This window comes from Phanerochaete carnosa (assembly GCF_000300595.1).
Source record: "Phanerochaete carnosa HHB-10118-sp unplaced genomic scaffold PHACAscaffold_1, whole genome shotgun sequence".
Lineage (NCBI taxonomy): Eukaryota > Fungi > Basidiomycota > Agaricomycetes > Polyporales > Phanerochaetaceae > Phanerochaete > Phanerochaete carnosa.
This window is the reverse complement of record NW_006767628.1, coordinates 5,030,173-5,046,000: the sequence shown is the minus strand read 5'-3', so window position 1 is coordinate 5,046,000 and position 15,828 is coordinate 5,030,173. Positions and strand designations below refer to the sequence as shown.

General features: G+C 53.9%; 6 protein-coding genes across 6 annotated transcripts in view; 2 read left to right on the top strand and 4 right to left on the bottom strand.

Moving 5' to 3' along the window:
- PHACADRAFT_135578 (uncharacterized protein) overlaps positions 1 to 2,626 on the top strand; it is a gene marked incomplete at its 5' end in the record, with an annotated part of 5,099 nt that extends 2,473 nt beyond the window's left edge. The window contains 8 exons of the mRNA XM_007391031.1: positions 849 to 996; positions 1,054 to 1,105; positions 1,176 to 1,306; positions 1,364 to 1,468; positions 1,531 to 1,653; positions 1,778 to 1,932; positions 1,988 to 2,055; positions 2,108 to 2,626. Coding sequence (XP_007391093.1) covers positions 849 to 996; positions 1,054 to 1,105; positions 1,176 to 1,306; positions 1,364 to 1,468; positions 1,531 to 1,653; positions 1,778 to 1,932; positions 1,988 to 2,055; positions 2,108 to 2,453 — 1,128 coding nt within the window. The 3' untranslated portion in view covers positions 2,454 to 2,626. The remainder of the gene's footprint in view (positions 1 to 848; positions 997 to 1,053; positions 1,106 to 1,175; positions 1,307 to 1,363; positions 1,469 to 1,530; positions 1,654 to 1,777; positions 1,933 to 1,987; positions 2,056 to 2,107) is intronic.
- Positions 2,627 to 3,218: 592 nt separating this feature from the next.
- Positions 3,219 to 4,714, bottom strand: PHACADRAFT_248451 (carbohydrate esterase family 1 protein). The gene is made up of 6 exons (XM_007391030.1): positions 4,584 to 4,714; positions 4,257 to 4,526; positions 4,107 to 4,198; positions 3,733 to 4,053; positions 3,605 to 3,678; positions 3,219 to 3,548 (listed from the first exon to the last, which is right to left on the bottom strand). The coding sequence occupies exons 1-6, from the start codon at positions 4,690 to 4,692 to the stop codon at positions 3,323 to 3,325; spliced, it is 1,092 nt and encodes a 363-aa protein (XP_007391092.1). The 5' UTR covers positions 4,693 to 4,714; the 3' UTR covers positions 3,219 to 3,322.
- A 942-nt stretch (positions 4,715 to 5,656) lies between these two features.
- On the bottom strand, positions 5,657 to 6,440 carry PHACADRAFT_180780 (uncharacterized protein). The gene is made up of 4 exons (XM_007391029.1): positions 6,228 to 6,440; positions 6,041 to 6,175; positions 5,898 to 5,990; positions 5,657 to 5,835 (listed from the first exon to the last, which is right to left on the bottom strand). The coding sequence occupies exons 1-4, from the start codon at positions 6,354 to 6,356 to the stop codon at positions 5,737 to 5,739; spliced, it is 456 nt and encodes a 151-aa protein (XP_007391091.1). The 5' UTR covers positions 6,357 to 6,440; the 3' UTR covers positions 5,657 to 5,736.
- A 210-nt stretch (positions 6,441 to 6,650) lies between these two features.
- Positions 6,651 to 8,413, top strand: PHACADRAFT_248448 (uncharacterized protein). Its single transcript, XM_007391028.1, has 5 exons — positions 6,651 to 6,858; positions 6,908 to 7,006; positions 7,058 to 7,594; positions 7,644 to 7,753; positions 7,809 to 8,413. The coding sequence occupies exons 1-5, from the start codon at positions 6,708 to 6,710 to the stop codon at positions 8,361 to 8,363; spliced, it is 1,452 nt and encodes a 483-aa protein (XP_007391090.1). The 5' UTR covers positions 6,651 to 6,707; the 3' UTR covers positions 8,364 to 8,413.
- Positions 8,414 to 8,446: 33 nt separating this feature from the next.
- On the bottom strand, positions 8,447 to 9,778 carry PHACADRAFT_248445 (uncharacterized protein). The gene is made up of 5 exons (XM_007391027.1): positions 9,757 to 9,778; positions 9,222 to 9,698; positions 9,052 to 9,168; positions 8,927 to 8,998; positions 8,447 to 8,871 (listed from the first exon to the last, which is right to left on the bottom strand). Exons 2-5 carry the CDS (start codon positions 9,292 to 9,294, stop codon positions 8,606 to 8,608), a joined length of 528 nt encoding a protein of 175 aa, XP_007391089.1. The 5' UTR covers positions 9,295 to 9,698; positions 9,757 to 9,778; the 3' UTR covers positions 8,447 to 8,605.
- A 180-nt stretch (positions 9,779 to 9,958) lies between these two features.
- Positions 9,959 to 11,749, bottom strand: PHACADRAFT_204853 (uncharacterized protein). Its single transcript, XM_007391026.1, has 2 exons — positions 11,578 to 11,749; positions 9,959 to 11,522 (listed from the first exon to the last, which is right to left on the bottom strand). Exons 1-2 carry the CDS (start codon positions 11,614 to 11,616, stop codon positions 10,374 to 10,376), a joined length of 1,188 nt encoding a protein of 395 aa, XP_007391088.1. The 5' UTR covers positions 11,617 to 11,749; the 3' UTR covers positions 9,959 to 10,373.
- Positions 11,750 to 15,828: the final 4,079 nt, after the last annotated feature.

Here is a 15,828-nt window from a genome sequence, read left to right as displayed (position 1 = left end):
GTCATGATACGACGACTGGGCTGCGCAAGCGCGAACTGGCGAGTGGCACGCGGGCACGATCTAATACACACGGTGTTAGTCTGAGTGCGAAGGGAAAGAGCACGCTGTATAGCTATGTACCTAATACACACGGTGTTAGCTAGACAGGGGTCTGGTGAGCATACTACATAATGCGCAAGGGCGACGAAGGGAACTTACTCTGAGTGCGAAGGGAAAGAGCACGCAGAGTGGGGGTGCGAGAGGAGTCCTTATATACTAAAAGGGAGCGAAATTGAAAGTCCGCTAGAATGGGGAAGCCTGCCATAAAGAGGTCCGTGCGTGGGAGCACTACATATGATTGTCCAATCACTATCTACGTATTAGTAGCGCCTAATCTAAGATGTCCACCTTAAGTCCATGCCGGGCGGAACGCCGAGCCAGAGCCACTAGGCGCTTCAACATGCTGTGCACCCGCCGTAGACGACATTGCGGGGCACGATTCATCCATGCGGTACAGCAATCAGGCGCACAAACCAGCCGCGGTGGACGCAGAGGTGAGTAGAGTCATTAAAGGCTGTGACCGGACGTTTTGCGGTATCCGTTGGCCGGTCCAGAGCATTCTCCTGCGAGCTGTTCTGTCCGAGAACAGCTGAACCGACGCATGCCATGGAGCCACCATTCTGAAAACACGTAGTGTCGACATGTCGTCTGTTCTCTTCGCAGCTGGTCAGGCTCGTCCGGGAGGCCGGCGGAATTCCTCTTGCGAAGACCAATGTCCCGCAGACGTTGATGTTTTACGAGTGCGTTAATCCGATGTGGGGCCGAACACTGAACCCATACAGCGCTGACCACACGTCCGGTGGTTCGAGCGTGGCGAGGCTGCGTTGCTCGCTATGGACGGTAGCGTGCTAGGGTGGGGCACCGATCTTGGCGGGAGTCTGAGGTTTCCCGCGAGCTTTTGCGGGATCTACGGCTTCAAGCCGGGACATGGGAGGCTGCCCACAGGGAGTGTTAAGGGTGAGCGATCTTTGAAACTACACTATAACGGATTCATTGAGCTGCGGTATCGCGTAGAGAATCTTCCTGGCCTCGACGCCATTAAGACCATAATGGGACCTATGGGACGGTGAGTCTTGACTCGCCGCGTCGCAAATCTATACGTGGAAAAGCTGACGCACTTAATGTTCGGTCTCCAGCTCAGTGGCGGATATTGAACTAGCCTGCCGTGTTGGTTTTGGGCAGCAGAGCGAGAACTACGATCCGGCACCCATCCTATACCGCGATATCGAGCTGCCTGAGAAGCTCAAATTTGGGTATTACGTCAATGGTAAGAGACATGCCGTCTCTGTACAACGTACATTGAGGGCCGACGATGGCTTCACAGATGGCTTCATCAAGAGCTCACCCGCGTCTCAGAGAGCCGTACTTGAGACGGTGGAGGCGCTGAGCAGAGAAGGACACGAATGTGTCGAGTTCGCTGTTCCAGATGGTGGTCAGACTTTGTTTTGTGGCTTGATTTATTTGTGAGGCGTATTAACATTTGGGCGACAGCGGCCAAGGCCCTCAAGTTTTTCATGTCCCTAACACTAGCCGATGGCAACAAGACCCTGTTCTCTCCGATTAAAGGAGACCTCAGAGTGAGTGCCTTCCTTAGTTTACAATGTTGTCCGAAGGGTTAATCAATGCTCACAGCAAAAGGAGCTGAGAATCCTGGCCTTTGGTCCCGACTTATATGGCTAGTACCTCGCTTACATTCAGGCGGAATAGCCAGTAAACTCACCCTGGGATTATTACGTAGGCTGGGCACGTTTGCTTATCTCATGGGTCCTAAGATATCCAATGGGCGATGCCGTTTTCGCAGACATCATGAAGCTTTGTAAAACCGCCTCTGTCGAAGAATTCTGGTCTACAATCGACCAACAGAAGGACTATTTTCGCAAGTTCTACAAAGAGGTCAATCAAAGTTGCTATATGTATAGTTCCGTTGGTCTCACCGATGATGGGACAGGTATGGGAGAAGTACAAGTTCGATGGTATCATCGCGCCCGTTCTGGCAATCCCCGCGCTCCCCCATGGGTAAGCCTAACTGAACGTGCCGCATTGCGCAGGTCTGACAGCGATAGTTCAGACCCGTGGCTTACATTTCCCCCCTGTCTTCCTCGTCCTTGCTCTACAATATCGTCGACAGTCCCGTCGGCACAGTCCCGGTCACGCGAGTTGACCCAAACCTTGACAGGCTCACAGACGAGTGGAGGAACCAGCCAGCGGCCAGCCCGCCAACGCTCGAAGGTCTGATATACAAAGGCAGCAACGCCTTCTACAATGTTGATAAGATGGCTGGTCTGCCAATTGGAGTGCAGGTCGTCGAGAAGAAGTGGGAGGAAGAGAAAGTTGTGGAGATGATGAAAGTCGTCGACCGTGCCCTTGGAAAGCGGGGCTTTGGGCCTGGCTCTTGGAAAGCAAAGGCACAATAAATACTATTTGTAGACATCCTAGCATTTTTTGTAACTTATGCATATGCGCACCCTAATTATTACCAAGTCGGATTGAAGGATGATGGAGTACACATCCTAGTATGCACGTGGGCGCAGGCATAGACGTCTTAGTCGATACGGTCAGCACGTCTATCTAAGGCTGTAGTTGCTTATCTTCGTGCACAAAATAAGTGTATGGAAGGGTAAAAGCCAGGGCATGCGCACCTGCCAGTGTATGCTTGCACTCATGGTACATCGCAAAGTACGCCGAACATTTGTCGCGGTCATGGTCATTCTTATCCACAAGAGGCCTTGCAGCCTTCTCATATGGACTAGCGGATGTGTATCGTAAGTACCGGATACTGCAGATGACAATGAAACCTGGAGCGTACTCAACAAACTTCAAGTTGGTGTGAAGACGGCTCTTCCGGAGGCTCAAGTTCGACCAAAATAGAGTCGACTAGTGATTATGTGCACGACACTATTGAACTTCTGCTAGTACGATACAGTATTGGGGTTACATTCTGTGAATGATGTGGCAAGTCTCTGCCCTCCGTGTCCGACATGAACGGCAAGTCCAAGTCCAAGTCCAAGTAAACCCTAGTTGAGTAAGCAAACCAACAACCACAGTAAGTTTCTGTTGTTACCTGGCCTTACTGCGTTTGAAACCGCTTGAAGGCGTCTATCATTCCCTCCACAGACGTACTACCTCCGCTTTCAGACATTACAGGTCACTGTCACACGATAATCTTGGCTAAAATTATGCGTACACATAATTTCTTTACAATCTCCGCGAGGTGATTTCACGAAAGCCAGCGATACATCACAAACAAATTTACACCGAAGACACCCAGAGTTCCTGCTCCGGCTTACGCAATGCCCAAGAACTCGAGGTACTGCTGCTCGAAGAGCGGGACGGTGTGGCCGACGTTCTGGGCGAGGATCGCCTGGAAGTTGGGGCCGAACGTCGAGTTCGAGTAGCCGGAAGGAAGGTACGACTCGGAGACGTTCGAGATCGGCGTGCTCGGGTAGCCGAAGACGGTCGTCCACTGCTTGATCTCCTCGTAGAAGTTCTGCGGGTAGAGCGTCGTGTCGCTGTGCCAGTGCGTCAGCAAAGATCCAAGGAAAGATTTGCGGAAGGGAGGACGTACATAGTGCCGTGCCAGACCTGCATCCTGGGGTAGGAGCCGGTGTAGCCGGGGTACGCAGTAGCGATCTTTTGTTGCTGCAGAGCCAGTCAGCTTCATGGTGTGCAACTGCACCCGCGGAGATGACATACCCATTGCTGGCCAGTGAGAATGAGCTGGCCCTCGGCACACTGGGCATTCCAGCTGTCTTCCGCCTCGTTGGGCTCCGCAAAGCAGCCGAAGGCAACACCGGAGTCGACGATGCCAGCCTTGAAGACGTCGGGGTAAGCACCGGCAAGGACGCTGGTCATCATCGCGCCGGAGGACGTGCCGACGGCGAAGACACGGTTTGCGTCGACACCCCAGTTGCTGATGGCGAAGCGTGCAGCGTTGGCAATCGAGAGCGAGTCACTGCCACCGTTGTGCGTCAGTGTCTCGGTGGAAGAGACGTCCCAGCAGGTGCCGGACCACGGCTGGTGGGAGCGTGTGAGCGAAAATCCGAAAATCGCTGAGAAGCGGAGCTTACGGAAGAAGGGAAGATCACGATGTATCCGTAGGTCTCAGCAAGCTGAGCGAACGTGGATCCCTCGTAGTAGTCCTGGGCGGAGCCTTGGCAGTCTGTAACATCCAATCGGTACCCGTTCACAAGCGCAAACTCACATGCGATAGGACTTACAGTGGCTGGCAACAATCAAAGCAGGGTTGGACTGGACCGTCTTGGGCTTGTAGACGTACATTGCAACGTTGTTCGGGTTGGTACCGAAGTTGCTGAACTGGGTGAGGGTGGAAGCAGGGATCGAGGCGAGGCCGGGAGGAGCGGTACCAGTAGATGACGGGCCGCTCGGCTGACTGACTGTAGGCGTGCTCGGCGGTGGCGGGGCGGAGGCCTGTCCGGGCAAGCACTGACTGTAGTAAGCGTTGATTTCAGTGCAGGTCGTGCCAGCAGCTGCAATCCCGGCGCGTCAGTATCCGGAGCACGCTGTGCGAGCGAGGGTCTGCTTACCGCAAACGGTAGAGCCAGCATAGCCAATACCACCGCACTGGCCCCATTCTGCAACCTGAGCAACGGCGAGAGTAACCAAAGACGCAAGGGCGATCGAGAGCTTGAACATCCTGCTTGAGACGGTGACCAATGCGGGGTTGTCGAGTGCTGCAGGAGCTATCCTTTGAACGACATTTTATAGCTCTCTCATATTTTGCAGCCACCTGACCATTCCTGCTGGATTACACAACATGTGGACGCCAAAGCTGCCCCTCTTGTCACATGCGCGGACGTGTAGCCAGCATATTTCCGCAGAAGCGCTGAAAGAGTTTCCCAACTTCGAATGCTTTGGTGGTCATGTGTGGAGCGAACGATAGTAGAATGTTGGAGAAAGTATTCAAGCAGTTAGCAACCAGCTTGAACGATGGGTGCGGAGCGGAGAGGACAAAAATAGCGGCAAGAAGCACAAGGCTCGGATCGTGTTTCTTTGAAATTGATTCGGGACATCGTCGGGTACGGAGACAAGGGTATTGAAGCCATGTCCCGAGGTTTGATTTTGATTTTCAGCCGAATCTTATTGGTTTGAATAGCGGCTGCAACCAGTAGCGCAAGTAGGTCTGTCGTCGAAATCGCCGCAGATGTACCGTAGCTTCGGTGCAATGTATGTCGGAATGTCAAGAACCAGCTGGCGACAATGTCTGTCTACCCACCTGACGGCTTCTTCGTGTGCTTTCAAACATTAATATTCGTAAAGGCCCCGCAAAGACATGATGAACGTACCTATATGGGGCTGCCAAAAAATTGCCCTGTCGAAGGCGACTTGTCCAATATGACAATGACCGAAGCGTAGACGGTGATTTCACTCGGATCTGCAAGTGCTGTTGCGGGTTTACTCATGCCTGATGGACACCACGCTGGAGTGCCACGAGTGCACGAGTACCTCGGGAGCACATAGGGAGAAGATGGAGGCCAGGAAGAAAGCCGAAGCCGGGTGCGGGGTCGTGCAGAGGAACGCCACAAAGCCGGTGACCGATGTGACCGCGTTATTGTCACTCGGGGAGCCACGACACGCCCGCGATTACTTGTTATATACGAGCCCTCCTGACATGTACACGTCGAAACATAACACGAGATCTGATACGGGTACACGGCGCGAATACGCGCAGCGATGGGCCTACGGGTTGTGAGGAGGAAGACCGCCGGCAGCTCCAGTGGGCTCGATTTCCGGATCCCCCGCAGCCAACACCTCCGAGCGACGTTGAATTCGAGCATTCTGTGAGGTCACTAGACGGTCAACCGAAGTCATGATGACAAATTATGCATCAGGGTACCCACCTCTTTAGCGTGGAACTCTTCAAAAGTCTCGCTGACTTGACTGTGTCGCTGCTGAACGTCCTGCTCTTCGAGGTTCTCTCGTTGGTTCATCTCCTACGCAGTCTGTGTTAGTGTGACAAATTATTAGACGGCTTATCACGTACTGCGACAAGTCTCTCCGCCTTTTCGACGTCCGATACTGAGTGGTTATGCTTTATCCCCGCCTTGTGCACGCTCTTCTCTGCTTTAATCCTTGATTTTCCTGCCTTTTCCAAAGCCTTTTCAGCCTTCTCGCTCTCCTTATGGAGGTATGTGTCAGCGTTTGGCCTCGCTAATGTCTATGAGCCATACCTTAATGCTCGCCTTATACAGCTTCTCTACCTTCCGCAGCTCCTTCTTTGCCTTCTCAATCTGCTGCTGGTCGATCTTGGTCTCTTTGGCCAACACCTTCTCGAGCGCTTTGGTCTGCTTTTCAGCCATGATAATCGTGTAGTACTAAGTAGCAGGTGCGTTGTGGTAGAAGGAGAGAAGTTGTTGTGTTGCCAGTCATCCTCGCGAATCCTGGTCTCCATCGAGAGGCTGGCAGGGGCTGACGAACCTGGACACCTTCCGAAAGCATGCTCCGGTGCGCTTGTCGCGTGCTTCGATCCGGCGGGGCGATTTAGCGCCCATAATTATATTCTCATTTCGGCCCGCGCGGTCTAACAATCTTTCTTGTGCTTGACCGAGGCCAAACTTCGCACCGTCTCCGCCCCGCCAGACCGCCTGTAGGCTCGCAGGTGTCGCTTTTGTTTTATGGGCCTTGCTTCAGTCCTCTCCTGGATTCGCAGAATGACTCCCGGAAAGCTCGCCCGACGCGCTCCCTCTCCTGCCGCCTCGGACACACGAGCTGCTAAGCGAAGAAAGCTCGAGTACCCGCCTCTCACACCAGATGACTATCGGAACGGTGTTATGCTTGCGCCTATGGTACGCTCTGGTGCTCGTGCGTACTTGCCTAATGACACTCGGACGAAGACTCATCAGTCGCATAGTGCCAACACGTCTCTTTGCTCTGAAGCACGGTGCAAAACTTGTATGGGGACCTGAGATGGTAGACAAGGCGATTTTGCATGCGGAACGGGTCGTTGATCGTACGTCCCCTTGAGCACTCAATATAATTTTGTATGCTGACTGGAGTCTAGCTACCACCGGAGTCGTCTCTTACATGGGAGTGTCAAAAGCCATGTGGACAACCCACCCCATCGAAAAGCCCTTCCTCATCTACCAAATTGGCTCAGCGGATCCAGATCTCGCGGTGCAAGCAGCCAAGAAGGTCATGAACGACGTCTCCGGCATCGACCTGAACTGCGGGTGCCCAAAGCCATTCTCGACACACGCCGGCATGGGTGCAGCGCTCCTGACGAACCCCGACTTGCTGTGCTCGATCCTCACTGCTCTTCGCGAGAATTTGCCGCCAGAGATAAGCGTCTCTGCGAAGATCCGACTGCTACCTACGCAAGAGGACACCCTCAAGCTCGTGGAACGGATCGTGAACACGGGCGTGAACTGCTTGACGGTGCACTGCCGGACACGGAACATGCGCCCGAGGGAACGAGCACTCGTCGGGCGGCTGGAGGAGATCGTGAAGTTTGTGAAGGGGCTGGGCAAGGATGTCGCGGTGATCGAGAACGGCGACTGTGTTAGCTATGAGGACTCGAAGCGGATACGGAAGCTGACTGGTGCGTCTGCTATTTATTCAAGTGCGTGCCAGGCTGATGCGAGATGCAGGCGCGGACTCGTGCATGATTGCTACCGCCGCTGAAGCGAACCCTACGGTCTTCTCCGCGCAGCCGTACATCGACCTTGAGACAACCTTCGTCCCATCATACGTCCGCCTTGTACGTACTGCAGATTCCATGCCCCATTCGTGCCGCTAACGTCATGTCTCTGCAGTGCAAATACCTCAACAACCACTGGTCCGGCACGAAGTTCTGCTCGAGCCAGTTCCGGGGTGAGCACGTCAGCGGGAACAAGTCCACGCAGACCGCCATGAAGAACGCGATCGCGCAGGCCAAGAGCTACGACGACCTCGAGAAGCTCGTCAGCCCCTGGACGGGCGAGCGGGAGTTCGAGGAGATCGTGAGTGCCATCGAGGCGCGTGACAGGGACCGGCAGCCCAAGATCGAGGACGACGCACCTGCTCTCTCAGAGGCGACCTCCTCGTGTACTGCCGCCGCTGCGGCTGTTGCTGCTGAGACCGCAAAGGCGACTGAGCGGGAGAACTCACCCGCTGCGAGCGAAGGCGCAGAGTCGGCTACACTCTCGACAGTTTCGTCGCAGGACCTGAGTACCGTCAAGACACCTGTGCAGAGCCACTCGCCCGATCTATCGCTGCTCCGGGCACCGCTTGTCCCTGCAAACGAGCTGCGGATACCCGTGCCTGCAGCTGTATCTGGCGAGGACGTCCCGACCCCGACGCCATCTCAGCAGTCGGCGGAGGTTGCGTAACATACACCCCATTCGCATGTCTTTACCATCAATACACTTGCATATTACCCAATGCTCTTTGAGCAGCCAATCCCGACCCGTACGAAAAGAAAGCACGATATCCGATAGAGCTGTATGCGAAAACATGTGCCCAAAGCATGTACCCAAAGCATTGTGAAATATCTCGTGAAGGGGTCGTAATGCGCCCGAGAACCCGCCCAGCTTTGTCATACTGGCTTGCAGTACACCGTCCATGGCCGTACTTAGACGACCATGGCGGCGCCGGCGACGATACTGCTGAGGAACGCCGCGAGCTGCAGCGCACCGCCCATCTCGAAGCCACCGACGGCGGCATTCTTACCCGTCGAGCTTGCAGATGCGGACGAGGAGGTGGAGGTGCCCGTGGCCGACGCGGCGGTGAAGGTGTGCCCGGCGAAGGAGGTCGTGAAGCCCGAGGCGGTGCCCGTCGCGAGCGTGATCGCGGAACCGCCGACGGAGGTGACTTCGACGACGGGGACGTTGTTGGCGGCTGTACATGTGCCGTTAGCGCAGCGTCGGAGAGGGCATGGGGAGGAAGTACGTACTGACGATGGTGGCGAACACCTGCGACGTCGCGGTGCCAATCACCTTAGTCGCGTCCTCATAAACGGACGAGGCTAGGGATGGAGGATCAGCCTCCGTTTGCGAGAAGAGGTACGGAGGGGCTCACCAGTGGCCAGGGCAAGGGCAGAATCCACGACAGACGTTGCCTCGTCGAATGCAGACCCGACAGCGGAGGTCGCGTGATCAAAGACCGAGTCGACGTCCGAAGTGAAATCGTCGAAGACTGGGGGCCTTGCGTCAGTGCCTCCTCAGCGGCCAAAAATACGTATTACTTACGACCAGGTGCAGGCGCGGCGTTGACAATAGCGACAGAGACGAGAGCGACAGCAATGACTTTGGCAGCGAACATCTTGAGAGGATAATGCACTTGTCTTGAAAAACGAAAGGGCAAAGAAACGAAAGGACGTATAGCACCAGGCTAGTACGCAACGAAGAGCAGAAAGAAAGAAAAAAGTCTTAACCCGAAAAATGAAGGGAGGGTTGAGCGACTGTCCCCTCGTCCCGGGCAGGCTTATATATGCTCTCCTCGGGAGGCACGCGTAACTGCGATTCGGGCGGGCGCACCGAGGACGCACTGCCTTGGGCATCGGGTCATCATACGCCTACCTCATGCTGTACGCTATCTCAGTGTGGGTTGCTGAGGACCGCAGATGGGGAATCAAAACAGATTGGTGTCTCGAAGTGCCGCGCGGTGACGGGGGCTGTTCTTCACATATGTGCGTGGTTTATGCGCACCGCTCCCTGCATTGCCCGCTGAAACCACGAAAGAAATTAGCGTAGTATTGCTATAACACGTCGACAGTACGCGCACCTCGCGCTACGATGCAAATTCGATGTGTCTGTGGGCTCAAACAGAATGCTGTGAATGACGCACCTGGGCGGTGGAGACAACCTGAAACACGGTGTCGAACGCTCGTCGTTGATCTTTTAACACGCTGATGGCGCATCAGTTTGATCTACGTCCTCGCGACATCCGATAAACCGAAGCGCGGCGCCCGAGGCGTCAGCTGCCTGCAGCGCTCGAGACGAGCATAAATGTGCGAACTAAACAGCTGGAGTGTACGGCGGTACATCTAGCCAGCAGCAGAGTATTAGAATACTGGTGTGAAACGATAGTCACCAGGACGTAGGATGTAGTCGCGCAAGGTGATCAATGATACGTGTCATGTGAGAATATCTGTGTAATTGAGTGTTCCACGGTGCTAGTGTCCGGTTAAATCAAGTGATGTAACGAGAGGGGTCGTAAAAGTCGTGTGTGGAAAGGGTCCGACGATTGTAGTTGTGCAGTGAGGTGGAGAGCGCAGTGAAAAAAACAGGAAGTCCAAGCAAGCAATAAAATGTTGGTTAAGTACCGTGTACGATCTATAAGACAGCCAGGTATACGTGAATGTCGTAATGGCATGATTCTCGTGACTCCAACAGCGAGAGCTAGAGCGACCGAAACGTCTGAATGTCCCGGACGACATCGAGCTCAACGCCTTGCAGCGCACAAGCGATGCGAAGATCGGGGAGTTGCATATGCCGCTCATCCTCCGTCCAGACGTGCATCGTGATTCTTCTCAGAGCCAAGCTCTTGTTGACGACATTGATGACGGGCTCGAGTACGTTGCGGTCGTTCAGCGAGAACGCAAAGTGCTCCAGCGACGGAGGAAGTTGTCGCTTCGCGTTGTAGGCTGTCCAGAGATCCTCAAGACGCAGCTCGCGGAGGCGTGTGCACTGTGCAAGGGCGAGCGAGTATTCGACAGATGCGCACGAAGGCAGGGCGAGCGATTCTAGCGTGCCGCAATGCTCGAGCAATAGATGAAGGAGCAGCTCACACTCGGGCACGCGCTTGAAATCGAGCACGTGCAACGTAGAGTCGCGTAGGAGCCAGTTGACGAACTCGAGCGAAGGTTGACAGCTTATCCGCAGCTCATCGATGGCGCGCGGTGGTGGGAGAGGAAGCGCGGGAAGCACAGGCGGCGTGCCGGAGATGTTCAGGGACGTCACAGAAGGGAATGCCTGCAGAAGCTGCACGAGCGCGTGCGCATTGTCTGACCAATTATCAAAGTGGAGAGTGGTAATGGACGGTCCGGTCTGCAGCAGAGACAGTACATCAGCCGCAAACAGCTGAGGTGATCCCTTCAATTGTTCCTTAGCAGATTCGCACCCATCGTGATAAACGGCAAGACTGAGCTCGGCAAGGTTGGGGCATCGCACCACTGCCTGTGCGAACGCATTGCGCAAGATACCACGAGGTTGCTTCGTGTCGATGACAATGCGAAGGCACTCGACCGTATCGGCGAGTGCTCTACTGCGTGGGGTGCTGCCCGAGACCGCATGTATGAAACCGTTGAGGGCTGGCGCGCTTGCAAGGGTAACACGGCGATAAAGAATATTCTGCGAAGGGGATAGCCAATCTTTGCAGACTAATGCGCAAGCTTTGAGAGTCTTCTGGGCGTCGCTGTTTTCGTAGGCTGCTCCCAGTATGGAGACGACGATCTCAGGAGGTATGGTAGGTCTTGGATGAGCCTGGCCGATGTGCGGCGCCCTCGCGGAATTAGGCTCTGAGGCTTCGCCCTCGCCACGATCAAACAGCTAATATTACCACGAATCAGATGTACGTGTTCCCAGACGGAGATTAACGACTTACACACGCAGCGATGCCATAGAAGATGTCGAATACACCCATCTCAGCGAATGAACGCACTGGCAGGAACTAGCTTCACCAAGCTCTTGCCCGGAGGCGGAGGGGGAGGCGGGTAAAATCTGGTCATCTTGGCCGGGGGCCTTTTATAAGGCTGAGGCGTGCGAAACTGGGCTGGCATGAGAGTAAAACGAACTGGGCGAAGAACAGCGTCGGGTACTATGTAGGCGCCTGGTGCGACGCCACCAGCTTGGAATTGATCGCCGCGGGTGCGTTTTTAGCCCGTGCCTTCCTACCACCGTCCACCACGCCCAACACGAACCCACACCTCGTAGGCTGACGACGTGTACCCGTCCTCATTCTATTCGCGCCGCAGTATGTCGAGAGTGTCATCGCTTAAGCCTTCCGCCTCGGGTACGGCACCAGGCTACGTATTAGCGGCGCGGCGACCAAGCCGCCCCGATGCGGTCAATTAGCCGGGCTTACTTACAATGCTGTCCAAAGTCCTCTCGGAGCAAATACACGCAGAGTCATAATTCCCAGTTTGCACGCTTGCAAACGCGCGGAATGTGCGAGGGCAGCGGTGTCTCGATGAACGCCGACCTATTGTTGGAAGTTTGCTTGACAAAAGCGGGCTGCGCAGCTATGTCGCGTCTCCGACCTTCACCGACGCTCCCCAGAAGCTGATGGAGCTGAGCCACGACAGCTCAGTTTTCGGAGACCACTCGATGTTCTCTGGCTGTAGACTGCAGCGGATCTATCATGCGTCAGCCTCGCCGCAGCGACTCGAGTCAAGCATCCTCTTTGCGGGCGGTCACGAGCACTGAGGTGCCCATGGCTACACGCCGTCCCGTCAGTCTGCTTCCCTGCATTCTCGCAGCTGTCATCCTTTCATCAGTTCCCTACTCTACTTCCGTCTGCTTCTCCCGACCTGCCCGCTCGATCAACTCTCGCTTGAAAAAGCATTACTATGCTCCGTCTCTTCCGCCTATCCGGCCCTGGTGTTTTCTCCGACGTTATCATACCAAACGTGTGCACACATACCTAGTATTCGAAACAGACGAACAACATGCCACCGGCTTTGGGCTGCCAGAACTAGGGGATTTAGTAGGGAGAGGTGTATGGACCGATGGGCGAGTACGTCTCAAAGAAGCTATAATCTGGACTCGACCTGTTAACATTTTTTCAAGACTTGTCCCGACGTGATTGGCTCGCCGCGTCCAACATGCTACATGGAAGCGTCTGCCCCTGTCATGGCAAGGTCGAGCGACGTCCGCATACAGACCGTGATGTTCGCCGCATCTGCGCAGCTTGTGTGCATTGAAGTCAATTGTAGTGATCTGAGGGCCGGAACAATTGCAAGTGGTCTCTAAAAGTCGCTCCCACCCCGTGGCACAAGAGCTACCGATCATCCTGTAACAGTGAGATCTGAGAAGCTTGCTGTACTGTAAAATGCTAGGAGTATGGGATGTGGAGATGGACATATGGTCGCCACTGCTAAGTCTTGACTACGATGTTGGAGTGCCTACAACAAATTGCGGGCGGAACATGGGATTAATCACAATGCACAGCCAGGATATCCGGATTAAGGTCTATCGCCAGACGGCGTCCAGTCTTGTCCAACCGGTTTCTAAAGCCACGACCCCTCTGCGGGCTATTCGAAAGGGACGTCAGCCAGTGATACTTGTTGTGAGCAATACAATGCGGATTTCCGATACGACCATCATGTTGCGTCCAGCATGGCGGTTGACCTCCCAGACTCATGTTATTCATCTGTACTGCCCTCCATTTCCTTCACGCCTCTGGTATCGTCGCACGACGGTCTGGAGGGACAGTTTTGGCCTATATTGATGACTGTACCGGATGAATATGTGGATGAGACGGTGTCAATGTGTTCATGAGGGTCTTCGTATTGAGGTCGGTGTGGTGATTGGAGTACTAGTCGAGGCGTCTGTACGCTGTCGTACCGCAACGTACGCTCGCAGTGCGACTTGGTGAGTGCGACAAGGGTGACCACTCCAATTAGGTAGATGCCCTGGGTTCTGGTAAGCAGAGAATTCGTTGTAGTATATTGTCACCCACAATGAGCTGTACAAGCCCCGGCTTTTTGAGAGCTTCCATACCTATGATGAATGTAACGATTGGTCCCCTAGATCCCTCGAACGAGTTTCCGGCCGTATCTACCACCATGAAAGTCTGTGTGTCGGTGTAGAGAGGTGAGACTGCGAATGGTACATGCGGCTCGTAAGTATTCTCACCCACAACCCGCAGTATAAAACTCCACTGTCAAAGAACAGTTTCATCAGTTTCTCTGCTTGGGTGAGTGTGCTTCCTGAGCGCAGGTCGTGCTTTATCATTCGTCTGTGACACCTGCGATAGTCTGGATGGTCGGATAAAGTGGGCTGTAGGCCAATATCTCACCAAGCTTTGTATGATATCAGCATAGTTGCCCATACATTAGTGATCCACGACAAAATGAAGGCCACCGCACCGGGCTTGTCTTGGAACTCGGTACCTGATGTCGAAATCGAAAATGGATGACAGCTGTCAGATGCACTCAAAGAGGAGGTGACTGAGGGGTGCTGTTACATCAGGCCGGCTCAATACTGAGCTCAAACGTCATCACTGATGGTTAAGACCAATAGAGCCATAGATACACCCTGGACAGTCCTCGAGCGGGCCCAGACATCCCAGGCTCGCCACAGCACAATGGCGTCGCTGAGAATTATCTGCAAGTGGCGAGTAAATACGCAGAGTTTAGTTGTAAAATTTGCACATAGTACGTTGGTCAGGAGTAGAAATGTGGAGGGACAGTCAATGTACCATCCTGTCGACGGCTGTACAAGCTGAAGGCAGTCAGATTCTATGCTCCCATTTACGTAAACGCACACCCCGGCCGGAGGGTAGTTCAGCATATAGGCACCGCCGACCACGTCCATGTTTTCGTATAAAATGGCGCGTTGCTCTGAGATCCTTCTCATCGCGATTATACAATGGGTTAAGGCCATTGTATACATGGCGATGCACGCGAACGTTTGGCATGCGACTGCAACCGACTTTAATCCCTTCCGCGCGAGAAGGCAAATCGCTAACATCGCGAGCGGAGTAGAGGCACCTAATGATAATTCGTGTCAGAATTCAGGTTACATAGCTCGACGAGGGCAAGGGAACACACCAAATATTGCAGCTTTTAGTGCCAGGCCCGCCAACCACGAGTCGATGGTGTAGCGACTGATGAAGGCTGCAGCAACCGCCTCAAGATAATTTTTCAAGGCAGACGCCGACACTGAGTTGTTACTAGAGTTAGTGTCAAGTACGTTTGAAACAACTTCGGAGGTCATCATGGCACGCAGGAGAGCGGAATGTAGTGGTCCTACTTTATATGCTGGATGCAAGTTAACAGTCATGAGCTGAATTTAATCACAGCACAGACCATACCTTCCATTTGCAGCTATAATCGTGCGCAATTTGCGTGCTATTCCATCCATAGTGGGCATGGATATAGATTGATATATCTGACATATCAATACATGTTGCTTCCAACCGTGGATGATCACGCGAGAGCGATAACGTCTCCACAGCTAGACAATGTTGTTAATAACCAAAAGATCCGTCTAACAACGGGCCACAGAATACACAAACTGAACCACGAAGGGTAAAAACTACTTTGCCCTGTCATATGCATACACCGACTGCCCTCTTGGCCACTCCAGCTTGAGCTGATTGATAAACGCTCGCGCATCCTGGAGAGTGATGGTGAGTGCCTACAAAGATCGTCCACTGATGCTGTACGCATAGATACGCATGCATCAAAAAATATGAAACACGCTTGCATATCGACCTGGAACAAGGGATGTTTTATGATCCTTGGAGTCATTGCCCTTGTGGTTATCGTCGATAACTAGTGCGCAGGGACACGCCCCACTGAGGGCAACAGATACCCCTCATGAAACTTCCTGGCCGCCAAACAAGTCCTCGTTGCTACCGTTACTCTTGACGTTGCGGTCAATTACCACAATGACGGACGTCGAATCATGCGAGCTATAGAAGCTATATTCCTCCGTGCACAAGCGGTCATCTTCAGGAGTATCGTATGACGCACCATGTGCGGGTTGGTCTCAAGAAGGGAGCCTTGGGCTCGAGGGGAACCTGCCTGAAGTCTTCATGGGACTCTCTTAAAGCTTTACGCACTGAGGGTTTCCCGAGTCCTGATCCTAGACTGTTTATGGCGCGTCCTGACGCGGCTCGCACTGTTGA

Coding starts and splice junctions, on each gene's coding strand:
- PHACADRAFT_180780 (XM_007391029.1), bottom strand. CDS start 6,356: ATGGCTGAAAAGCAGACCAAAGCGCTCGAGAAGGTGTTGGCCAAAGAG. Junction 5,991..6,040: donor AGGCGGAGAGACTTGTCGCA/GTACGTGATAAG, acceptor CAGACTGCGTAG/GAGATGAACCAACGAGAGAA. Junction 5,836..5,897: donor AAGAGTTCCACGCTAAAGAG/GTGGGTACCCTG, acceptor GTGACCTCACAG/AATGCTCGAATTCAACGTCG.
- PHACADRAFT_248451 (XM_007391030.1), bottom strand. CDS start 4,692: ATGTTCAAGCTCTCGATCGCCCTTGCGTCTTTGGTTACTCTCGCCGTT. Junction 4,527..4,583: donor TGCTGGCTCTACCGTTTGCG/GTAAGCAGACCC, acceptor CCGGGATTGCAG/CTGCTGGCACGACCTGCACT. Junction 3,549..3,604: donor CAGGTCTGGCACGGCACTAT/GTACGTCCTCCC, acceptor GCACTGGCACAG/CGACACGACGCTCTACCCGC.
- PHACADRAFT_248445 (XM_007391027.1), bottom strand. CDS start 9,294: ATGTTCGCTGCCAAAGTCATTGCTGTCGCTCTCGTCTCTGTCGCTATT. Junction 9,169..9,221: donor CGCCGCGCCTGCACCTGGTC/GTAAGTAATACG, acceptor CAAGGCCCCCAG/TCTTCGACGATTTCACTTCG. Junction 8,999..9,051: donor TGCCCTTGCCCTGGCCACTG/GTGAGCCCCTCC, acceptor CTCCATCCCTAG/CCTCGTCCGTTTATGAGGAC.
- PHACADRAFT_248448 (XM_007391028.1), top strand. CDS start 6,708: ATGACTCCCGGAAAGCTCGCCCGACGCGCTCCCTCTCCTGCCGCCTCG. Junction 7,595..7,643: donor GCGGATACGGAAGCTGACTG/GTGCGTCTGCTA, acceptor TGCGAGATGCAG/GCGCGGACTCGTGCATGATT. Junction 7,754..7,808: donor TCCCATCATACGTCCGCCTT/GTACGTACTGCA, acceptor ATGTCTCTGCAG/TGCAAATACCTCAACAACCA.
- PHACADRAFT_204853 (XM_007391026.1), bottom strand. CDS start 11,616: ATGGGTGTATTCGACATCTTCTATGGCATCGCTGCGTGT. Junction 11,523..11,577: donor TCTATGGCATCGCTGCGTGT/GTAAGTCGTTAA, acceptor TGGTAATATTAG/CTGTTTGATCGTGGCGAGGG.